Source organism: Coregonus clupeaformis, chromosome 24 (assembly GCF_020615455.1).
Source record: "Coregonus clupeaformis isolate EN_2021a chromosome 24, ASM2061545v1, whole genome shotgun sequence".
Taxonomy (NCBI): domain Eukaryota; kingdom Metazoa; phylum Chordata; class Actinopteri; order Salmoniformes; family Salmonidae; genus Coregonus; species Coregonus clupeaformis.
Window position 1 is genome coordinate 10,383,751 of NC_059215.1, and position 20,842 is coordinate 10,404,592.

Below are 20,842 nucleotides of genomic sequence, written 5' to 3' on the forward strand. Positions count from 1 at the left end.
GCAAATTAGAATAGTGACACAGAAACAGTGAGAACAAAAATACACCGACAACCATAAACTACAGTCAAACACAAAATGTTTATTATGAACACACAGTAAAGGTTTGGGAAAAAGGGCTGAGCAGGACCCAAGGAATGAAACAATAATGTCAAAAACCCCTAAACTGATCTTGCCTGCCTCAAGAACCGCTAAGCTACTGCTAACCATACAAAAATACAGTGGGTGGTCCGCTCAGGTCTAACTAGTGTTTTTAGACAATGTTCTTTCTACAGGTAATGTATACCCATGGGCAACTTGCTAAATCCCCCTTTTCCCAGGAACACACAACATAGTTACCATATAGAGTAACCAGCAAATTAGTGCGTACACATAAAACAGGACACCACAGTATCCATACTCACAAACGAAAAGAGTCTCTGTCAGCAAATACAACTGACTGGCTTTTAAAACAATGGGAGGTGTGAGTGAAAAACCAGAAACAGGTGGTGCAATGCAGAGGAATGTCCATTGATTGGTCCACCTCAGCAATCAGCAGACAAACGGATGTCGGACAGGTGGGACACCCCAACGACCACCAATCAGGAACACAAAGGACACCTGTGATTAGGGCAGAAGGAGAGGAAAAACACAAAAACACATACAGCATACCTGTATCCGTAACAGTATGTGTATGAAAACTGTTGTCAAAAGTGAACCTTTTTTCATTCACATAATTTTTACCACAAAAAAGAAGATATGAATACTGTTGTGTGCACGTTTTGTTAATCATCTGTATAATTAGATTTTTTTTTTTATTCACAGTCTTCACCCTCCGTTCACCTCTGATGAATTTATCAGGAAACCTATTCCATCACCATGCACTGCTAAATCATTCTGACCTACAGAGAACAACACGCCAGAGGATATAATGAACCTATTGAACTTGGGGCTGGGAGTGTACCTCATATTTGGGTTTTATATTTCTGCTTTGCCACTAAAATCATAACTAACACTGCCAACTAAAAGATTGTGTTATTATTGTGATTTTATGCTGATTATTATTATTAATAATAATAATGGGGGGGCAAAAATGAACCCCAAAAGGTTATTTGTGGAACCATTAATGGGGGTTCTTTGAAGAACTTATAGGGGTTCCCCCACAGTTTCAATTTGAAGAACCCCTAAAGGATCCTACAGGAACCTTTTCTTTTTACAATAATTATCATAACTTTATTTTTTTTTATTTACCTGCTGCATAAGTTTTCCTAACCTGGTATGAAAAGTCAAATCTGACAAAGGCTGTATTCCGACTAGTCAAAACCATTACCAGTCACCACCATCATGGTCAGCACCCACTAGTGGAGCTCTTGTTTGATTTCTCACATCATGGACCATGAGCACCCTGTAAGGTGATAAAATATACTGCATTATAATCACATATAATATAGTTATATAAGAATATCAGGCTATTTTAGACCCGTTTTCTGTGATGATGAGACGGCCTTTGGTAGGCTTTATGGTAATCGAACAGGCTTTACAGGCTTATGAGCGTCAACCTGAAGCCCTAAAGCTCAGACTAGTCTTGGCAGTGCAGCTTGATTGCCTCTCCAATATCATGTATAAATACTAAACCTGCCCAGTGCCCACCTCCTAACAAACGTAGTAAAAGACGTATGCATGCACACATTTGTGTTGTCTCTCTGTTATCCCTTGTGGCAATCGCTGTAGTATACTAGAATAAAGCAGCCATATGATTGGCCAAGCTGTCGACCTCGTCATTACTGTATGTCCAATTATTTATCTGACTCGTCCACGCTCCAGATGCCCTCGACGAGCTCGTGACGTAATACAGCTATTCCCATCTCTTTACCCTCGTCCCCCCGTGGGCTGTTCCGGATGTAACGCCTCCCTCCCGCCACCTCGCTGATCCTCTTATCTACAAGCAGGCGGCCAAGATGGATGTTGTGAACCAGGTAGGGCTCTGGGATGAAAACCAGCAATACCAATGTTTTCATTTGATTTAGTTAGCTGAAAAGCCATAATTTGGCACTCCTGCAGAATGCGCACTTTGACGGGGTAGCGTTTTGGGGAAAAATAATAGGACATCATTATGATAGGGGCCGCTGTAATTGTAAAGCTGCGGACGGTTAGTCTGAAATACAGTGCTTTCAGTGGTCGACTCGTGAACGAAAAGTGAGCACTGAGCGCAAAACACCGCAATACAGGCATGATAGATTGCATGTGATTTAGCCAATTTTGAACCAGCAATGGACTGGTTCAGTGGAACGGTTGGCTCATAAATAGACCATGGTCCAAAAGTCCAAAGAATTGATCAAGATACCCTGCGCAATATAATTTCAACAGCATTTCAAATAACTCCGACAAATAGGCTTAACACATCCAGGGTATTAGTTGAGGTGAAAGCTATTGGTTGTAGGCTATATGAAGAGATATGCCGTTTCAATTGTGGACACATAAATGGATTGTCTATTTGGAAAGCCTACTTATATTTTTGAATAACTGCTATTGAACTAATAGAATCGTTGACTGGATCTATTTTGAGGGGATTAGTTTTTCTCTCTCAGCCTATGTAGCCTATGGGGTGTGTGCAGAGTATATGCCAGAGCAGAGGCTGAAGTATAGCCGATTAAATATGGAATGAGGATATTTTTTCAACCAAAAAAAAAGCTACAAAACAAGAGATGATGCAAAATAAATGTCTAACTCGTGAAAGAGAAAAGAAACAGAGATATGTTTTTTTTAACTGATCTTGCTAAAAATAGAAGAAGCATAGGAATAGCGACAGCCCCTATTTCATCAATACCGCAATATTAGACGTCGTGCTTCTCTTACTACTGTAGCGAGTTATATTATAGGCCTATCAATTTATGAGGGGCGGCAGACCGACTGGGGGTTAAAAATTAGATATTGCGATGTGAATCGATAAGCTAAAGACAGAATCGATAGGCTACAGGCCATCGCTTCTTCAGGGATGCTCACAGACCACCTTCCTTTGCGACTGATGTGTTGCTTTCAACCGCACATGGCAAGGCTTTACAAAGTATAGCCTAAACTATAGGGCCAGCTATATCTACTATAGGGCCAACTACTATCGAGGTAACTCGAGATTTTCTTTCTTGTCTAAATTTCTAGTAGAGTGCTTGCTGTCTATCAAGCTTTGGCAAAACAGTGGGATAAGCAGCTTTGTCTAATTCTATGCTGGCAAAGTCTCTCTCTCTCTCTGTCTCTCTCGCTCTCGTCTCCCCTAAACGATGTCAGTGCTTTGTCACACGACCTGTCACGCCCCAAGTCAAAGAATACAATTACTGTACTAGCGAACAAATGGCAGCATGAGAAAATTGATCATATCACCGCCTCCTCCACCGCTCCAGAAATATACATTTAAATTAATTGAAAGGTGCAAACTGTGGAGTAATGACAGATAGGCTATGCTGAAAATGCATGTAGGCCTACACAGCACACACTACAAACGTTCAAAAGACAATTCGTGTCTGTCAGATAACCTAACTATGTGGCCTCTTGCTGGATTGTGCGCACTCACTCGAGTGTTTTAATATTTTTAGAATCTAAGCTGTGGACAAATTCATAAAACAATGTTGATTGTTGATTTCTGTGTTGACAGTTGGTGGCCACCGGGCAGTTTACCATAATCAAACAGCCTTTGGGATTTATGAAAATCCTACAATGGGTAAGTTACTGTTTTCATACAATGTTTAATTCTTTGGCTTCTGATGATGGCCTTATAGTGATGTTGGGCCCCTGTACTGTGTCAGAACGTGTCCTTCTGTCACACAGAGGTCACAAAGCTACGTGAAGCTTTGTGCTCGTGACGACAAACAGGCAGCGCAAGGTGGATGACACTGGCCATCCTCCCACTCGCTGCTTCCTCTCGGTCACCGCAGGCAGGTCTCTTGAAAGCTCGACGTCGTTTCAGTGGTACAATGTTACTGTAAATCGATCATGGTAATTGTTATAAATCTCTCTTCAAACTATCCAGGCCACTGTATTTATGTGTCCTCTCCTGTGGAGTTTGTTGTAGGCCTATCTGATCCACCAGATAATTAACTCACATCACATTAGCCTTTCACTCTGTAATCTAATCTACAGTATTTTGTGACCACCTCGTGTAGTTAATTCTTTATGTGTTCTGTAGTTGCTCCCTCCTAGTGCTAATCATTTTCACTATCATTTCATGTTTTGGAAGTGGCACATAATTATTGAATAAGCCTACACTGAACTAAAACCTGGGTAGTAGTAGTAGTGGCCATTGCCGTTCCTGCAGCGTCACCTGAAAAAGGCGCTGTCCACTTTCAGGGGTTCTGAAACGTCACTCACGGGGTTCCAAATGACCTCTGTCCATAGTGGTGAATCTGAATCTCCGCTATTTGCTTGTTTGTTTACCTTTACAATTCTTCATGCGACAAAGTCACCACAATGCTCTATTTGTTGTATTGTGCTGCAGCATGACAATCGTTGATGGGCAATTCATGATGAATCTGTGATAAAGCATTCCACACATCAATGTCACAAAATGTACTTCATACATCCACATCAAGGTTTCTGCATGCTTTATGTTCTCTTTATTCAGTAACACCCGAGGCACAGTGTGACCCCTCTGCCAAAGTGTTTTGTGCCAGGGGCTAGAGTTATTCGTCTATGTAGATAGGCTCTCTCAATTGTACAAAGAGGAGTCTACATGGCTGCATTTACACAGGCAGCCCAATTCTGATATTTGTTTCACTAATTGGTATTTTGACCAATCAGATCAGCTCTAAAAAAAAGATCTGATGTGAAAAGATCTGTTGTGATTGGTCAAAATACCAATTAGTGGAAAAAATATCAGGATTCGGGGGAGGGGGGGCTTATTGCTGTTGTGCTCTCTCTTGGGAGCTGTGTGCTGATAAAGCCTAGTTTTGATGGATGATGGGAGAAAGCACATCGAAATCTCCCCAAATGAAACTAATGCTGTATAGAGAATGGTTAACCACTGTGTCTACCATAACAACATCCTGCCCCAGGTCACGCTTGGGAACTAGGTTATTTTTGTCTTACAGTTAACTGCTCTGTTACAGTTTACATATTTGCTTTACTGATTCACTAAGTGCATTATTGTACTGTAAGACCAGTTTTTATACTGTGTGGTCAATGCAGTAGAGATCTGGGATAATCTGGCAGTATTCTATAAGTGGTTCCTGGTGTTGTTGATCATCAAAGCTGCTCATTGTAGGAGTATACAGTGCTGCTTGAAAGTATGTGAACCCTACAGAGCTGGTAATTATTTTGCTATAAAATATTAAAATAAACATAAAATCCTTATCTAAACCCCAATTCGTAATAAAGACATTCCAATAAATTACAGAAACAAAAAAATATTATCAATTTTCATTGTTTATTTAACAAAAGTGGTTTATTTAACAGAAACTCAGATTTGATGTATGCAAAAATATGTGAACCCCTTCAGTCAATAGCTTGTGGCACCTCCATTAGCAGCGATAACTTGGACTAAACGTTTCCCATAGCCAGTAATCAGTCTCTGTTTTGAGGGATTTTTACCAACTCCTCCTTACAGAACTCAGCCAATTGAGTGAGGTTTGAGGGGTGCCTGGCATGAACTGTCCGCTTCAGGTCCTGCCACAGCATCTCGATTGGATTTAGGTCAGAACTTTGACTTGGCCAATCCAAAACACATCTTCTTTCTCCTGAGCCATTCTTTGGTAGATTTGCTTGAATGCTTTGGGTCGTTGTCTTGTTGGAAGACCCATTTTCAGCCCAGCTTTAGCTCCTTGACTGATGGCCTGACGTTCTGTTCAAGAATCTCCTGGTGTACCTCAGAATTCATTGTTCAGTTAATGATGTGGAGTCGTCCAGGTCCAGAGGAGGAAAAGTAGCCCCAGTATGAAAATGTATGCACTCACTAACTGTAAGTCGCTCTGGATAAGAGCGTCTGCTAAATGACTAAAATGTAAATCTTGACATTTGGTGGTAGGCAGTGTTGGGTTTTCGCCAAACATAGCGGTGTTGATTGTGACCAAAACGGTCCATTTTGGACTCATCGGTCCAGAGAATGGACCACCAGAAACCTTCAGGTTTGTCCAGGTGGTCTCTGGCAAAGTTAAGACGGGCAGTTTGGTTCTTTTTTGACAGCAGAGGCTTCTTCCTAGCAAACCTCCCATGAATGGCATTTCGATTCAGTGTTCTTACTGTTGAAGCATGCACAGTTACCTGAGATGCAGCAAGGGAGGTCTGCAAATCTCTAGATGTTATGTTTGGGTTGGCTTTTACCTGATTTATTATTGTTCTTGTGGCTCTTGGGATATTTGGAAGGGCGTCCACTTCTAGGCCGAGTTGCTGTCATGTTAAATGCTCTCCAATTGTAAATTATTTGCCTCACAGTGGACTGATGGAGCTCAAATATTTTTTAGATGATTTTATAGCCTTCCCCAGTCTGATGTGCTCTCACTACACTCGTCCTGATGCCCTCTGAGATCTCCTTTCCTCTCGGCATGGTGTGCTTTGCAATCACCTGAATGGGTAACACCAAACTGACCAGGTTTCTTATCTTTATTTATCAGAGTTCCACCCAAACCCTTTCCTGACGATCTCTCCTTTGATTGGTTCATTTGGTAGCTAAATATTTACCCACCTGATTCTACTTACCTACTTGATTTAACCAATGCAATTTGGGGTTCACTTATTTTTGCACCTGCACTAATTCCTTTTTAATTTAGTTTTTCTACTACATGCATGATTTCCTCCACACCAACATATGGTATTGGTAAATATAAACCTGTTATGTCAGATCAAAAATACTGGTTCTGATTAAATGAAGATTCCATGGTAAAAACTGAACAAATCTGTAATTGCACAAGGGGTTCACATACTTTCAAGAAGCACTGTATATGGTAAGGAGTTTACATGTTAAACCTTTGCAAACTCATTGCCAGGGCTCTCTGCCCACTCGTCTGCCCCTGGCTTAGAGGAGGTGTGATTGGTTGAAGCTCTCATACTTTGGATTCCTGCCAAACTCTGAGACAGAAAGACACTGGAGAGCATACATACGGTACTTACATGGTGATGGATAGACTTGTGGTCCTACAACATCCATTTATGCTTGTGTATCAATCAATGTATTAAGTTCAGTTATTCATTTACTTGAGTTAATTTTGGAATACCTGTGGTTTTCAGTCGTGTCGGACTCGGCTATAAAATAAGCAGGTATTTATAAATGCTGCTGATTCTAACTCCAAGAGTGTGTGTGTATGAGTGCACTTCTGGGTTTGCTTTTATGCATGTGCGTGTTTGTGCCTGCTTGAAATGTGGTAGTGTGTCAGTGGATTTATGTGAGAGACTGCAACATTTACCATGTTAGTGGGAACATAGAAATAGAATGAACAGAACGGGCATCCCCATTCAAGTCAATGATTGCATAATGGTGGACTGGCGGCCATTGCGAGGGTACCCATAGGAGCAAAGCAGAAAGTAAGTGTACCCATCAATATGTGCTGTGATTTGTTGATTCAACTCAACTGACATTACAAAAAATACATTCCATTGCATGAGCCACATCAGTTAACATAATTTGAATGAACATTCTACATTACCATGGACATTTTAGCATCACAATACTACGCAGCCATTGTGAGTGTACCCATGACTTTACCAGTAAAATTGGCAGGGTTAGAAGTTCCAAGCCCGTTCTATTCATTCTATTTCTATGAGTGGGGACCTCCCTAGTTGGGCCACTCAAGGACATTCGCTCTGGAGCAGGTTTTCTTCCAGGATCTCTATGTACTTTGCTCCGTTTGTCATTCCCTCGATTCTGACTAGTCTCCCAGTCCCTGCCGCTGAAAAAAACATCCCCACAGCATGATGCTGCCACCACAATGCTTCACCGTAGGGATGGTGCCAGGTTTCCTCCAGACGTGACGCTTGGCATTCAGGCCAAAGAGTTCAATCTTGGTTTCATTAGACCAGAGAATCTTGTTTTTCATGGTCTGAGTCCTTTAGGGGCCTTTTGGCAAACTCCAAGCGGACTGTCATGTGGCCACTCTACCACCACTCTACCATAAAGGCCTGATTGGTGGAGTGCTGTATAGATGGTTGTCCTTCTGGAAGATTCTCCCATCTCCAAAGAGGAACTCTGGAGTTCTGTCAGTTTGACCATCGGGTTCTGGTCACCTCCCTGACCAAGGCCCTTCTCCCCCGATTGCTCAGTTTGTCCGGGTGGCCAGCTCTAGGAAGAGTCTTGGTGGTTCCAAACTTCTTCCATTTAAGAATGATGAAGGCCACTGTGTTCTTGGGGACCTTCAATGCTCAAACATTTTTTGGTACTCTTCCCCAGATCTGTGCCTCGACACAATCCTGTCTCAGAGCTCTATGGACAGTTCCTTCAACCTCATGGCTTGGTTTTCGCTCTGACATGCACTGTCAACTGTGGGACTTTATATAGACAGGTGTGTATCTTTCCAAATCATGTCCAATCAATTGAATTTACCACAGCTGGACTCCAATCAAGTTGTAGAAACATCTCATGGATGACCAATGGAAACAGGATGCACCTGAGCTAAAGTTCGAGTCTCAAAAATTTATAAAAACCTGTTTTCGCTTTGTCATTATGGGGTATTGTGTGTAGATTGATGAGGAAAATAAATAATTTAATCAATTTTAGAATAAGGCTGTAACGTAACAAAATGTGGAAAAAGTGAAGGGGTCTGAATACTTTCCGAATGCACTGTGAGTGTGCACAAGCATGAGCGTGTGTGTGTGTGTGTGTGTGTGTGTGTGTGTGTGTGTGTACAATAGCCCTGTGCAGCGTCCTTTAGTGACAGATGGTAGAGGACCTCAGTCAGATTAATAGACTGCTTTTCCATCCAATGGGATCTGGCCTGCAGGGAAGGGAGGGTGTGTAAAAATAGGCTGTCTAATCTCCTATGTATGTGCACGCTCGTGTGTAAGAGAGTAGGTTAGCGTTCAGGTACACAAGCGCTGGTTTACATTACTGTACACCCCCCTGTAGTACTGTAGCCTGATCAATAGAGTTGATCATAACTTCTTTAGTACAACAGATATATCAATATCAACCAAACATGTTATTTTACATTTCTTGTATTTATTATTTTATACAAAAGCACACAACTTTAGGTGTTGGAGTAACTATGGCAACAGGTGTAGCGCTGTAACCTGGCAATACAGCTGCATTGATTTGCAGTCTGTGTGCCTTTGAAAGCAACCTGCAGTGATTGGAGGAACATTGGAGCGCAGGAGACACAGCAGATGGTGAAACCACAGTGTCAGGTTTTTCCGTAGCAGTATACCTTTAGCGGGGTTTGCCATTATACTGCATGGGCTTTCCTTAGGCTCACATCAACACCTATTTCAGACCAAACTAGAGTTATGCCAGTTCCTCAACAGAGCACAATCTCTGTGAATAATCATTCCAATATAAGTGCAATTTAATAGATGTATTCTGCTTCTCCCCACACTTCTCTCTGTCTGTGTCATTCTTACAACCATATTCCTTCCCCATTCCTTTGATCTCACTACTCTATTTTCCCCTCACCTTCTCTTTACTTCCCGTTTACTTCGACTGTCTGTCATTTTCCTCCTCTTCTCATCCACCCTCTGTGTCTTTCAGATTTTTGCCATCTTTGCTTTCTCGACATGCGGCAGCTACTCTGGCATGTTCAAGATGAGTGTGGAGTGTAAAAACCGGTCAGAGAGTGACCTGAGCATTGAGGTGGAGTTTGAGTATCCATTCAGGTCAGTATGCCTATTCAGTCACACGTAACCCCTTGAACCCGCACAAATATGGTCTGTCTGTAATTTCTACAGTACCACTGGGCTGCAAAGTCAGTGGTGGAACATTAACCTGTAAACTTTATTATCCCAAATTGACGTCTCTTTCTCTCTCTCTCTCCCCTCCTCTCTCTCCATCTCTCTCTCTCCCCTCCTCTCTCTCCCATCCTCTCTGTCTCTCTCTCCCTCTCTCTCTCTCTCCCATCCTCTCTGTCTATCTCCCATCCTCTCTCTCTGTCTCTGTCTCTGTGTCTGTCTGTCTCCCATCTTCTCTCTGTCTTTCTATGTCCCTTGTCCTTGCCAGGCTACATCAGGTGTACTTCAATGCCCCAACCTGTAAGGGGGGAAACACTGAGCGTCTGTTCCTGATTGGAGACTACTCCTCCTCAGCTGGGTTCTTTGTCACCGTCGGAGTCTTCTCTTTCCTCTACTCCATGGCAGCCCTTTCTGTGTACGTTTTCATTCTGGAGAAATACCGTGAAGGCTGCAAGGGAGCCCAGATTGTGAGTTTGTCTTTCGCGCTTCTTGTTTCTAGTACTCCTGTTACTATTACTAATATCATAGTAATGATGATGATGAGATTGATTATGTTTCTGATAAGGACTTTGATTTGATGATGATGAGCATGTATTTTGCTAATGCTTTATAACGTGATTATCCTCAGGACTTCGTTGTGACCTGTGTGTTCACCTTCTTCTGGCTGGTGGCTTCTTCTGCCTGGGCTAAGGGTCTGTCGGATGTGAAGGCATCCACTGACCCAGACAAGGTCCTCTTACTAATCGAGGCATGCGACGAACCGGAGAACCGCTGCCGTGAAGTCCACGACCCTGTCGTCTCTGGTCTCAACACATCTGTGGTACGTTTTTCCGGATTTAATTTTAAATGGTGTGTTTTTTTAAAAGGGCATGGACTGCTGAGGATATGATGGAAAAACCCTGTACTACAACATATTGACTTCTCTTCGTCTTCTTCTTCTTATTATTTTTCTTCCAAATCAACCCTCTAGGCATTTGGCTTCCTCAACCTGATCCTGTGGGGAGGAAACCTGTGGTTCGTGTTCAAGGAGACCGGCTGGCTGGCAGCCTTCGGAGGCACATACGCACCTTCCCAGGAGAAAGCGCCTGCCCCAGAGTCCTTCGGCCAGGACGGCTATGGGCAGGAGGGCTACGCACAGCAGGGGGATGCCTATGCCGGCACCCAGGGAGGCTACCAGCCCGACTATGGCCAGGGCGGCTACACCGAGGGAGGCGGAGACTATCAGCAGGGGGGATACGAACAGCAGCCCACCTCCTACGCCAATCAGATGTGAGCTGGTCCACCCTATGGAAGCTGGTGAGTGTCAGTGCATATGATGGAGCAATACTGATAAACAACTGTGAGATACTGCATTACTCTTCCAAAGGGAAATACAGACTATGTGGCTTTATGACATCTTCATAATCTTTAGGTATGAATTAGTTGTCATTTCTTTCTCTCTCTATCGCTCTCGCTCTCTCTCTCTCTCCCCAGGGCCACCATGTGATTTGGGAGTGTGGTGCCTGACCACCACCCACAATTCCACACTCGTCTGTTTGTGCATCTGTGAGTTGACAAGAGGAGGGAGGCAGGGAGCGAGGGATGGAGGAAGGTGGGCTCTTGGGAGGGGAAGTGAGCAACACCGTGTCGTTTGGGAGAGGGTTATTTTGTTGAGGGGGAAATGGGTCCTTACTGTAAAATGCTGTTTATTCTCGTGATGTATTTAACTGTAGAAGACAACAGGGGATTGATTGTCCATTTGATCATACGAGGACAAACTTGAATACAAAACCAAAACCTGAATAAAAAAATTAAAAAACAAGATCAATCTTATAAAGGAATAACACTTAAATGAAGGACAATAATGGTAGTAATATTTAACTTGGGAGAATGTATTTGTCTGTGCTATGTAAATATCAACATATTCATATAGAAATATGTACACAGTTGAATAATTGTGCACTCCATATTAGTTGTTATACAACAAATGTAGAGCACAGAGTTATTCAATTGTATTTACTTCAGTTCTGTTTAGGAGCTCACATAGTTCAACCCTTGTCATTTTTTAATATTTATGTTTTGTATATTTTATTTCTCCATGTGTGTTTCTTTACATTTTCTGTTTATTCATTTTCAGAATAGAGTTATATATTTTCTATTTTCTCATTGTGCTTTTTTATTTGTTCAACATTACTGAGTGAGTTTGACGGGATAGAGAAGACGTGATGGCAAAGGATGAAGCAAAAAAAGAAAGCAAAAAGAACGATGAATTCAGAGAGTGAAGAATGAGAGAGGTGTTAGCAGTGGAGAGGTGTTAGCAGTGATTTATGTATTTAACATTGGTTTCATTCATTACAACTTGTGTTCATTGTCTTTTATATTTTTCCATCGAAATATTACTCAAGCAATGATTTCGCTATGTTTGTTCCAGAGAATCTCTTAAAAGCTGAAATGTAAAAAGGAGAAAATGCATCTAGGATAATGAAAAAGTAGTTTGCATGGTAAGAATTGGTATTCTGCTAATACTATGCTGTTTCTAAAAACTGCTGTACGTAGTGTGCTATCAACACTCTTATTTAAAGATGATTTGAGGATGTTAAGGGGGATCATGTTTTTTTATTTTATTGTAGTTTGGAACTTGGCATCGGACAGATTGGGCCCAGAACCTTGTCCTGTTTCGATCGCCTATTTATCTAGTCTAGGGATGAGTCATACGACAGAGTTATTAATCGTGTTTAATCACCATTTCTATTGGTTGTCTGATCAAAATGCATGCATATATTTACATAGAACTAAATCAATATGGCACAATATGTGCCATTTTCAAGACCATACACAAGCCATAGAAAATAAGTACAGCATTTTTTACATATTAATATAGCCAACTGAGGTGTTCTGAACAGTATCTTGGTTCCATGTAAATAAAATATCCTGCATCCCCCATCCCCCCACATTCACTCTCAAAAGCCGGTTTTGCATGTGTCTGACTCCTGGACTTAAAGCAGCCTGGAACAAATTGTAGGCAAGTAGCAAACAAGTGTTACAGCATTTTAAGTAATAGTATGTTTGGCTCATCATAAGGTGACAACACAGCACAGAACAGTGCAGCTCTGCTATATTTTACACAAAGTACAGGGACTACACGTGCTGCGATGATCACTCTTTTCAAGGTCATGTAGATAGGTCTACTCGCCATACTGCCAATCCTCTGTTTGGATAGAAGAAAAACTGTATTGCCAAATGGTAACAGGACAGATAGATAGATTTTGCTTCATCAGTTATCATCACAAATAAATTGTTTTTCATCCATGTTATTCCATTATGCAGTTTTGGATCCATAATTTTCTTTATCAGGTTTTTTTTAATCAGTCGGTGTAGAGCAGGGTTCTTCAATTCCGGTCCTGGAGGGCCGAAACACCTCTGTTTTTCATCCTCTCCTTTTAATCAGGGGCTAATTCAGACCTGGGACACCAGGTGAGTGCAATTAACTACCAGTAGAAATAAAAAACAGAAGTGTTTCGGCCCTCCAGGACCGGAATTGAAGAACCCTGGTGTAGAGGCACCTCACTTTCTCTCTCTTCCCCTGTTCTTCTCTATATTATGCTCTCTCTCTCTCTCTCTCTCTCTCTCTCTCTCTCTCTTTATTTTTCTCTGTAGCTCTTATAAATATGCTCAATGAAATACGTATAGTCTGTCGTTAGTGGTGAATGATGACTTGTGATACTCTTTACGCCTTTGGATAGTTGTATTTATTGTGTATGATGTATTCTTATTAGTATTTATGATAATGACTATTACAATTCAGAGAAAAAAATATCCAAGATTCTCCAGAATTCTATAGTATTCTTATTTTATGGAATCCATGTGAAACAAAATCAAATAAACTTGAAATTATTCTGTTGAAGGTTAAATGTCTTCTCTAACCTTGTAGATCATATGCATTGTTTATGCTGTACTATTTACTGATTGATGTTCAGTAGCGCCGTGAGGTCACTGCGGGATTCACTGTCTGAGGGTATAAGGTATGCCTACTACTAGGCTACATGGGCTGCATTTAGACAGGCAGCCCAATTGTGGTCTTTTTTCCACTAATTGGTCTGTTGACCAATCACATCAGTTCGTTTCACATCAGATCTTTTTCAGAGCTGATCTGATTGGTCAAAAGATAAATTAGTGAAATAAAGATCAGAACTGGGCTGATCACCAACTTCTATTATTGCCACATGTAGTCCTGCTGCTTTGCCACATGATGGCATGATATCGCTGTTTTCCAGAATGCTACTGTTGTAATGCATCGAATGCTTTTTCATTATCAGGGTTTGTAAAATATTCAAAGCGTTTTAATATGATTCAAAAATCTTCAAATCCTTTAAAGTGGCAATCTGTGATTGATACATCAATTTTTGTACTTTTAAATTAATGACATACAGTATACCCGTTTTTCTCTTGACGAGTACAACTTATAAGTGCCTAGTGAGCTTAATTCAACTGTCTAACCCAGGGGTGTCAAACTCATTTTAGCTCAGGGGCCACATGGAGGAAAATCTATTCCCAAGTGGGCCGGACCGGAAAAATCATGATATATATAACTTAAAAACAACAACTTCAGATTGTTTTCTTTGTTTTAATACGATCAACATACAACATAAAGCTGGAGCCTGAGGACAGTGTGTCCAAAATAGTACAAGCACAACATCACTATTAATCACAAAACACGTCAAGTTTATTTGAAAATTCTAAAGAAAAAGAACACACAAACAAACAATGCCTCAGTGATTAACAGAACTGTTTCACAGATCACAGAACTATATCAGGGTGTCATTTCTCAGGCAGAAATGTAGATAAAAATAATGAAATCCTGTTCCCCAAACAAGTGCAAGAACCACAGAGTCAAGAATAGGTTAAATATACAAATAAAATAAAATCAATTAAAAACAATAGCACATCAACATATAAACATAAAGCTGGAGCCTGAGGACAGTGTCCAAAAGCACAACATCACTATTAATCATAAAACACCTCAAGTTATTTGAAAGTTCTGAGGACAAAGAACACACAAACACACAATGCCTCAGTGATTCACAGAAGTATATCACAGATCACAGAACTATATCAGGGTGTCATTTCTCAGGCAGAAATGTAGATACAAATAATGAAATCCTGTTCCCCAAACAAGTGCAAGAACCACAGAGTCAAGAATAGGTTAAATATACAAATAAAATAAAATCAATTAAAAACAATAGCTTTGAACCGCTTCATGTCTGCCACATGTTGGGTCGCGCACACATTTTTCAGACAGGGGAAGTGAGCTGCATCACCACCGGCAAGTTGCGTCTCCCACAATGACAGCTTCAACTTGAAAGAACGTATGCTGTCATAATACTGCGTGACAACTTTGTTGCGCCCTTGCAGCTGTTTGTTCAAGTTATTCAGGTGCTCTGTAACATCCACCATAAATGCAAGGTCCGGCATCCATTCTGCGGAATGAAATTCTAACACTGGTTTGCCCTTTTCTTCCATGAACTGTTCAATTTCTTCTCGTAAATCAAAGAAACGCCTCAGCACAGCACCTCGGCTTAACCATCTTACCTCAGTGTGGTATGGCAGGCCATAGATGTGGTCTTTCTCTCTGAGAAGGCTGTCAAACTGACGGTGATTCAGGCTTCTGGATCGGATGAAATTAACAGTTTGGATGACCACCTTCATGACGTTATCCATCTTTAATGACTTGCAACACAAAGCCTCCTGGTGCAAAATACAGTGAAAAGTCAAAAAATCACATCCTCCATTTGCAGATTGCACTTTCTCTCTGAACTTTGTCACAACGCCTGCTTTTTTCCCTATCATTGAGGGCGCACCATCTGTAGCCAGGCTGACAGCGCGGGACCAGTCCACTCCGACCCTGTCCAGCGCGCCGACGAGTGCGGTAAAAATATCAGCTGCTGTCGTTGTATCTGTCATCGGCACCAACTCCACGAACTCCTCGGTGACGGTCAATGTGTCATCAACTCCGCGGATGAAAAAATGGCCAGTTGTGCAACATCTGTAATGTCCGTGCTTTCATCAATTGCAACCGAAAACGCAATAAATGACTTTACTTTTTGCTTCAACTGGCTGTCCAAATCCACTGAAAGATCGGAAATCCTGTCTGCAACTGTGTTTCTTGTCAGGCTGATATTTGCAAAAGCCTGCCGCTTTTCAGGGCACACAATCTCCGCTGCCTTCATCATGCATGTTTTTACAAATTCACCCTCACTAAATGGTTTTGAAGCCACTGCGATTTCATTAGCAATGAGGTAGCTAGCTTTCACTGCAGCGTCACTGATGTCTCGGCTGTGAGTAAACACAGACTGCTGTTTCTTCAGACCCGCCAACAGTTCATTCACCTTCTCTCATCTCCGCTGTCCTTGAAAGTTGTCATATTTGTCGGCATGAAGACTCACATAGTGGCGACGAAGGTTATATTCTTTCAGCACTGCAACATGCTCTGAACACACCAAACATACAGCTTTCCCATTCAATTCCGTGATTCAATAGGATGACCATTTTTCTTGGAACACTCTGCACTCTGCGTCCACTTTTCTCTTTTTTGACAGAGACATATTGGGGCAATGAGGGTGCCAAAGCACATAATGTTAAAAGTAGAAGCCGTAATAAATATCGCGGGCAAAACAAAGTAGCTCATTGGCTGCACGTGCTTGACCTACTTGCTCTGCCCCGGTATAAACAGTTTGCTTGCTTAACACAATTGCTATTGCGCCATCCAGTGGACGCAATTGGAACAGCAGTTTATTTTATAGAAAAATTGAAGCGCATTTTTATGCTTTACAATTATTTTTATTTTTTTAATCTTTTTTTTTTTCAAAATCATCTCGCGGGCCGGATTAAACCCGTTTGCGGGCCTGATCCGGCCCACGGGCCGTACGTTTGACACCCCTGGTCTAACCCTATCAGAACACAAAATATAAGCTTATTGTTTTAGTCCACTGTTTGTAAACAACATAATTGTAAACAAACACTGTATAGCTTAAAAGCATGGTTAAAACAATCATTTTGATCTCATGGATGGTCAGTCGTTGCATCCATAGCCCCATCTATGAATTTGAGAGTGGTTACATTTCTCCAGCAATCTATGTCAAATCAAATCAAATTCTATTTCCACATGTGCCGAATACAACAGGTGTAGACACCCTTAACCAACAATGCAGTAAAAAAATTTTTTAAACGTGTTAAGTAAAAAATAGATAAGTAAAAAATATTAAAATAAAATAATTTAAGAGCAGCAGTAAAATAAAATAACAGTAGGGAAGCTATATACAGGCGGTACAGAGTCAATGTGCGGGGGCACCGGTTAGTCGAGGTAATATGTACATGTGGTTAGAGTTAAAGTGACTATGCATAAATAATAAACAGAGTAGCAGCAGCGTAAAAGAGGGGGTTGGGGTGGGGTGGGGGGGGCAATGTAAATAGTCCGGGTAGCCATGATTAGCTGTTCAGGAGTCTTATGGTTTGGGGGTAGAAGCTGTTAAGAAGCCTTTTGGACCTAGACTTGGTGCTCCGGTACCAGTCTATGAGAACAGTCTATGACAAGGGTGGCTGGAGTCTTTGATAATTTTTAGGGCCTTCCTCTGACACCGCCTGGTATAGAGGTCCTGGATGGCAGGAAGCTTGGCCCCAGTGATGTACTGGGCTGTACGCACTACCCTCTGTAGTGCCTTGCGGTCGGACGCCGAGCAGTTGCCATACCAGGCGGTGATGCAACCAGTCAGGATGCTCTCGATGGTGCAGCTGTATAACTTTTTGCCAAATCTTTTCAGTCTCCTGAGTGGGAATAGGCTTTGTCGTGCCCTCTTCACGACTGTCTTGGTGTGTTTGGACCATGATAGTTTGTTGGTGATGTGGACACCAAGGAACTTGAAGCTCTCAACCTGTTCCACTACAGCCCCGTCGATGAGAATGGGAGCGTGCTCAGTCCCCTTTTTTTCCTGTAGTCCACAATCATCTCCTTTGTCTTGATCACGTTGAGGGAGAGGTTGTTATCCTGGCACCACACGGCCAGGTCTCTGACCTCCTCCCTATAGGCTGTCTCATCGTTGTCGGTGATCAGGCCTACCACTGTTGTGTCGTCGGCAAACTTAATGGTGGTGTTGGAGTCGTGCCTGGTCATGCAGTCATGGGTGAACAGGGAGTACAGGAGGGGACAGAGCACGCACCCCTGATGGGCCCCCGTGTTGAGGATCATCGTGGCAGATGTGTTGTTACCTACCCTTACCACCTGGGGGCAGCCCGTCAGGAAGTCCAGGATCCAGTTGCAGAGGGAGGTGTTTAGTCCCAGGGTCGTTAGCTTAGTGATGAGCTTTGAGGGCACTATGGTGTTGAACGCTGAGCTGTAGTCAATGAATAGCATTCTCACGTAGGTGTTCCTCTTGTCCAGGTGGGAAAGAGCAGTGTGGAGTGCAATAGAGATTGCATCATCTGTGGATCTGTTGGGGCAGTATGCAAATTGGAGTGGGTCTAGGGTTTCTGGGATAATGGTGTTGATGTGAGCCATGACCAGCTTTTCAAAGCACTTCATGGCTACAGACGTGAGTGCTACGGGTCGGTAGTCATTTAAGCAGGTTATCTTAGTGTTCTTGGGCACAGGGACTATGGTGGTCTGCTTGAAACATGTTGGTATTACAGACTCAGTCAGGGACATGTTGAAAATGTCAGTGAAGACACTTGCCAGTTGGTCAGCGCATGCTCGGAGTTCACGTCCTGGTAATCCGTCTGGCCTTGCGGCCTTGTGAATGTTGACCTGCTTAAAAGTCTTACTCACATCGGCTACGGAGAGCGTGATCACATAGTCATCCGGAACAGCTGATGCTCTCATGCATGCTTCAGTGTTGCTTGCCTCGAAGCAAGCATAGAAGTGATTTAGCTCTCCTGGTAGGCTTGTGTCACTGGGTAGCTGACGGCTGTGCTTCCCTTTGTAGTCTGTAATAGTTTTCAAGACCTGCCACATCCGACGAGCGTCGGAGCCGGTGTAGTACGATTCAATCTTAGTCATGTATTGACTCTTTGCCTGTTTGATGGTTCGTCGGAGGGCATAGCGGGATTTCTTATAGGTGTCCGGGTTAGAGTCCCGCTCCTTGAAAGCGGCAGCTCTACCCTTTAGCTCAGTGCGGATGTTGCCTGTAATCCATGGCTTCTGGTTGGGGTATGTACGTACAGTCCCTGTGGGGACGACATCATTGATGCACTTATTGATGAAGCCAGTGACTGATGTGGTGTACTCCTCAATGCTATCGGAAGAATCCCGGAACATATTCCAGTCTGTGCTAGCAAAACAGTCCTGTAGCTTAGCATCTGCGTTAATCTGACCACTTCCTTATTAACCGAGTCACTGGTGCTTCCTGCTTTAGTTTTTGCTTATAAGCAGGAATCAGGAGGATAGAGTTATGGTCAGATTTGCCAAATGGAGGGTGAGGGAGAGCTTTGTACGCATCTCTGTGTGTGGAGTAAAGGTGGTCTAGAGGTTTTTTTCCTCTGGTTGCACATTTAACATGCTGGTAGAAATTAGATAGAATGGATTTAAGTTTCCCTGCATTAAAGTGCCTGGCCACTAGGAGCGCTGCCTCTGGATGAGCATTTTCCTGTTTACTTATGGCCTTATACAGCTCATTGAGTGCAATCTTAGTGCCAGCATCGGTTTGTGGTGGTAAATAGACAGTTACGAAAAATATAGATGAAAACTCTCTTGGTAAATAGTGTGGTCTATAGCTTATCACGAGATACTCTACCTCAGGCGAGCAAAACCTTGAGACTTCCTTAGTATTAGATTTTATGCACCAGCTGTTGTTTACAAATATACACAGACCGCCACCCCTTGTCTTACCGGAGTCAGCCGTTCTATCCTGCCGATGTAGCGTATATCCCACCAGCTGTATGTTGTCCATGTCGTCGTTCAACCACGACTCGGTGAAACATAAGATATTACAGTTTTTAATGTCCCGTTGGTAGGATAACCTTAATTTTAGGTCGTCCAATTTATTTTCAAATGATTGAACATTGGCTAATAGGATTGATGGAAGAGGCAGTTTACTCGCTCGCCGTCGGATCCTTACAAGGCACCCCGACCTACGTCCACGATGTCTCTTTCTCATGCGAATGACGGGGATTTGGGCCTTGTTGGGTGTCTGTAGGATATCCTTCGCGTCTGACTCGTTGAAGAAAAAATCTTTGTCCAATACGAGGTGAGTAATCGCTGTCCTGATATCCAGAAGCTATTTTTGGTCATAAGAGACGGTGGCAGAAACATTATGTGCAGAATAAATTACAAATAACGCAAAAAAAACACACATAATAGTACAATTGGTTAGAGGGCTGTAAAACGGCAGCCATCTTCTCTGGCGCCATTCATTCATCACACTTTTTTTTTTTTTTTACAGAACAACAACAAAATGGTATGTTCAAAGTCCATAACAATGCTTAAACCACGTCAGGAGACCACTTTCGAGGTCTGGGAAAATTCTAAGACATTTTTATTTTTGACAGTAGTTACCCTTTAATTCAAGTTTGCAGGCATCTAGCACTATTGTTTGATTAGCAGTGTTTCTGTAGCACATGAGATGTAGTTTGCAAAATAAATGGCCACTGGATTGATGCAAATAATCATCATGATATTGTAGTATCTGAACATTTATAGCTTTGGCTGAGGTTTTCATATTGTTGGTTAAATGAACTTTGCTCTGCTGTGCTGAAACATCTGGAAAGTGTTACTATAGGGGCCCCCTAAAACAGTGGACAGGGGGATATGGGGAGGCCAGGGATTGGTCTATTCAAAACACGCCATTTTGTGTTACATAGGATATATACCATGTTTGAACAAAGGGATGAGAGAGTGATTATATTTGAGATTGGGTTAGTTGCTCTCCAGAAATCTGTAAATTGATGCTGAAATCTTTGATGTAATAAAAGTTATAATCAAGTACAGTGTCAGTGGATTCCTTGTCAACACAGCATCTCAGCACTGCTGTCACCACCACAATAT

At 42.2% G+C, this 20,842-nt stretch overlaps 1 protein-coding gene across 1 annotated transcript; it reads left to right on the top strand.

Moving 5' to 3' along the window:
- Positions 1–1,867: 1,867 nt before the first annotated feature.
- Positions 1,868–13,241, top strand: LOC121538088 (synaptophysin). Its single transcript, XM_041845858.1, has 7 exons — positions 1,868–1,952; positions 3,623–3,688; positions 9,635–9,759; positions 10,100–10,298; positions 10,460–10,651; positions 10,802–11,127; positions 11,305–13,241. The coding sequence occupies exons 1-6, from the start codon at positions 1,935–1,937 to the stop codon at positions 11,102–11,104; spliced, it is 903 nt and encodes a 300-aa protein (XP_041701792.1). The 5' UTR covers positions 1,868–1,934; the 3' UTR covers positions 11,105–11,127; positions 11,305–13,241.
- The last annotated feature ends 7,601 nt before the right edge of the window (positions 13,242–20,842 follow it).

What these genes read in the sequence shown, in the direction of transcription:
- LOC121538088 (XM_041845858.1), top strand. An exon ending in TTATGAAAATCCTACAATGG is followed by an intron (nt 3,689 to 9,634) that starts GTAAGTTACTGT and finishes TGTGTCTTTCAG; the next exon opens with ATTTTTGCCATCTTTGCTTT. An exon ending in GCTGCAAGGGAGCCCAGATT is followed by an intron (nt 10,299 to 10,459) that starts GTGAGTTTGTCT and finishes GATTATCCTCAG; the next exon opens with GACTTCGTTGTGACCTGTGT.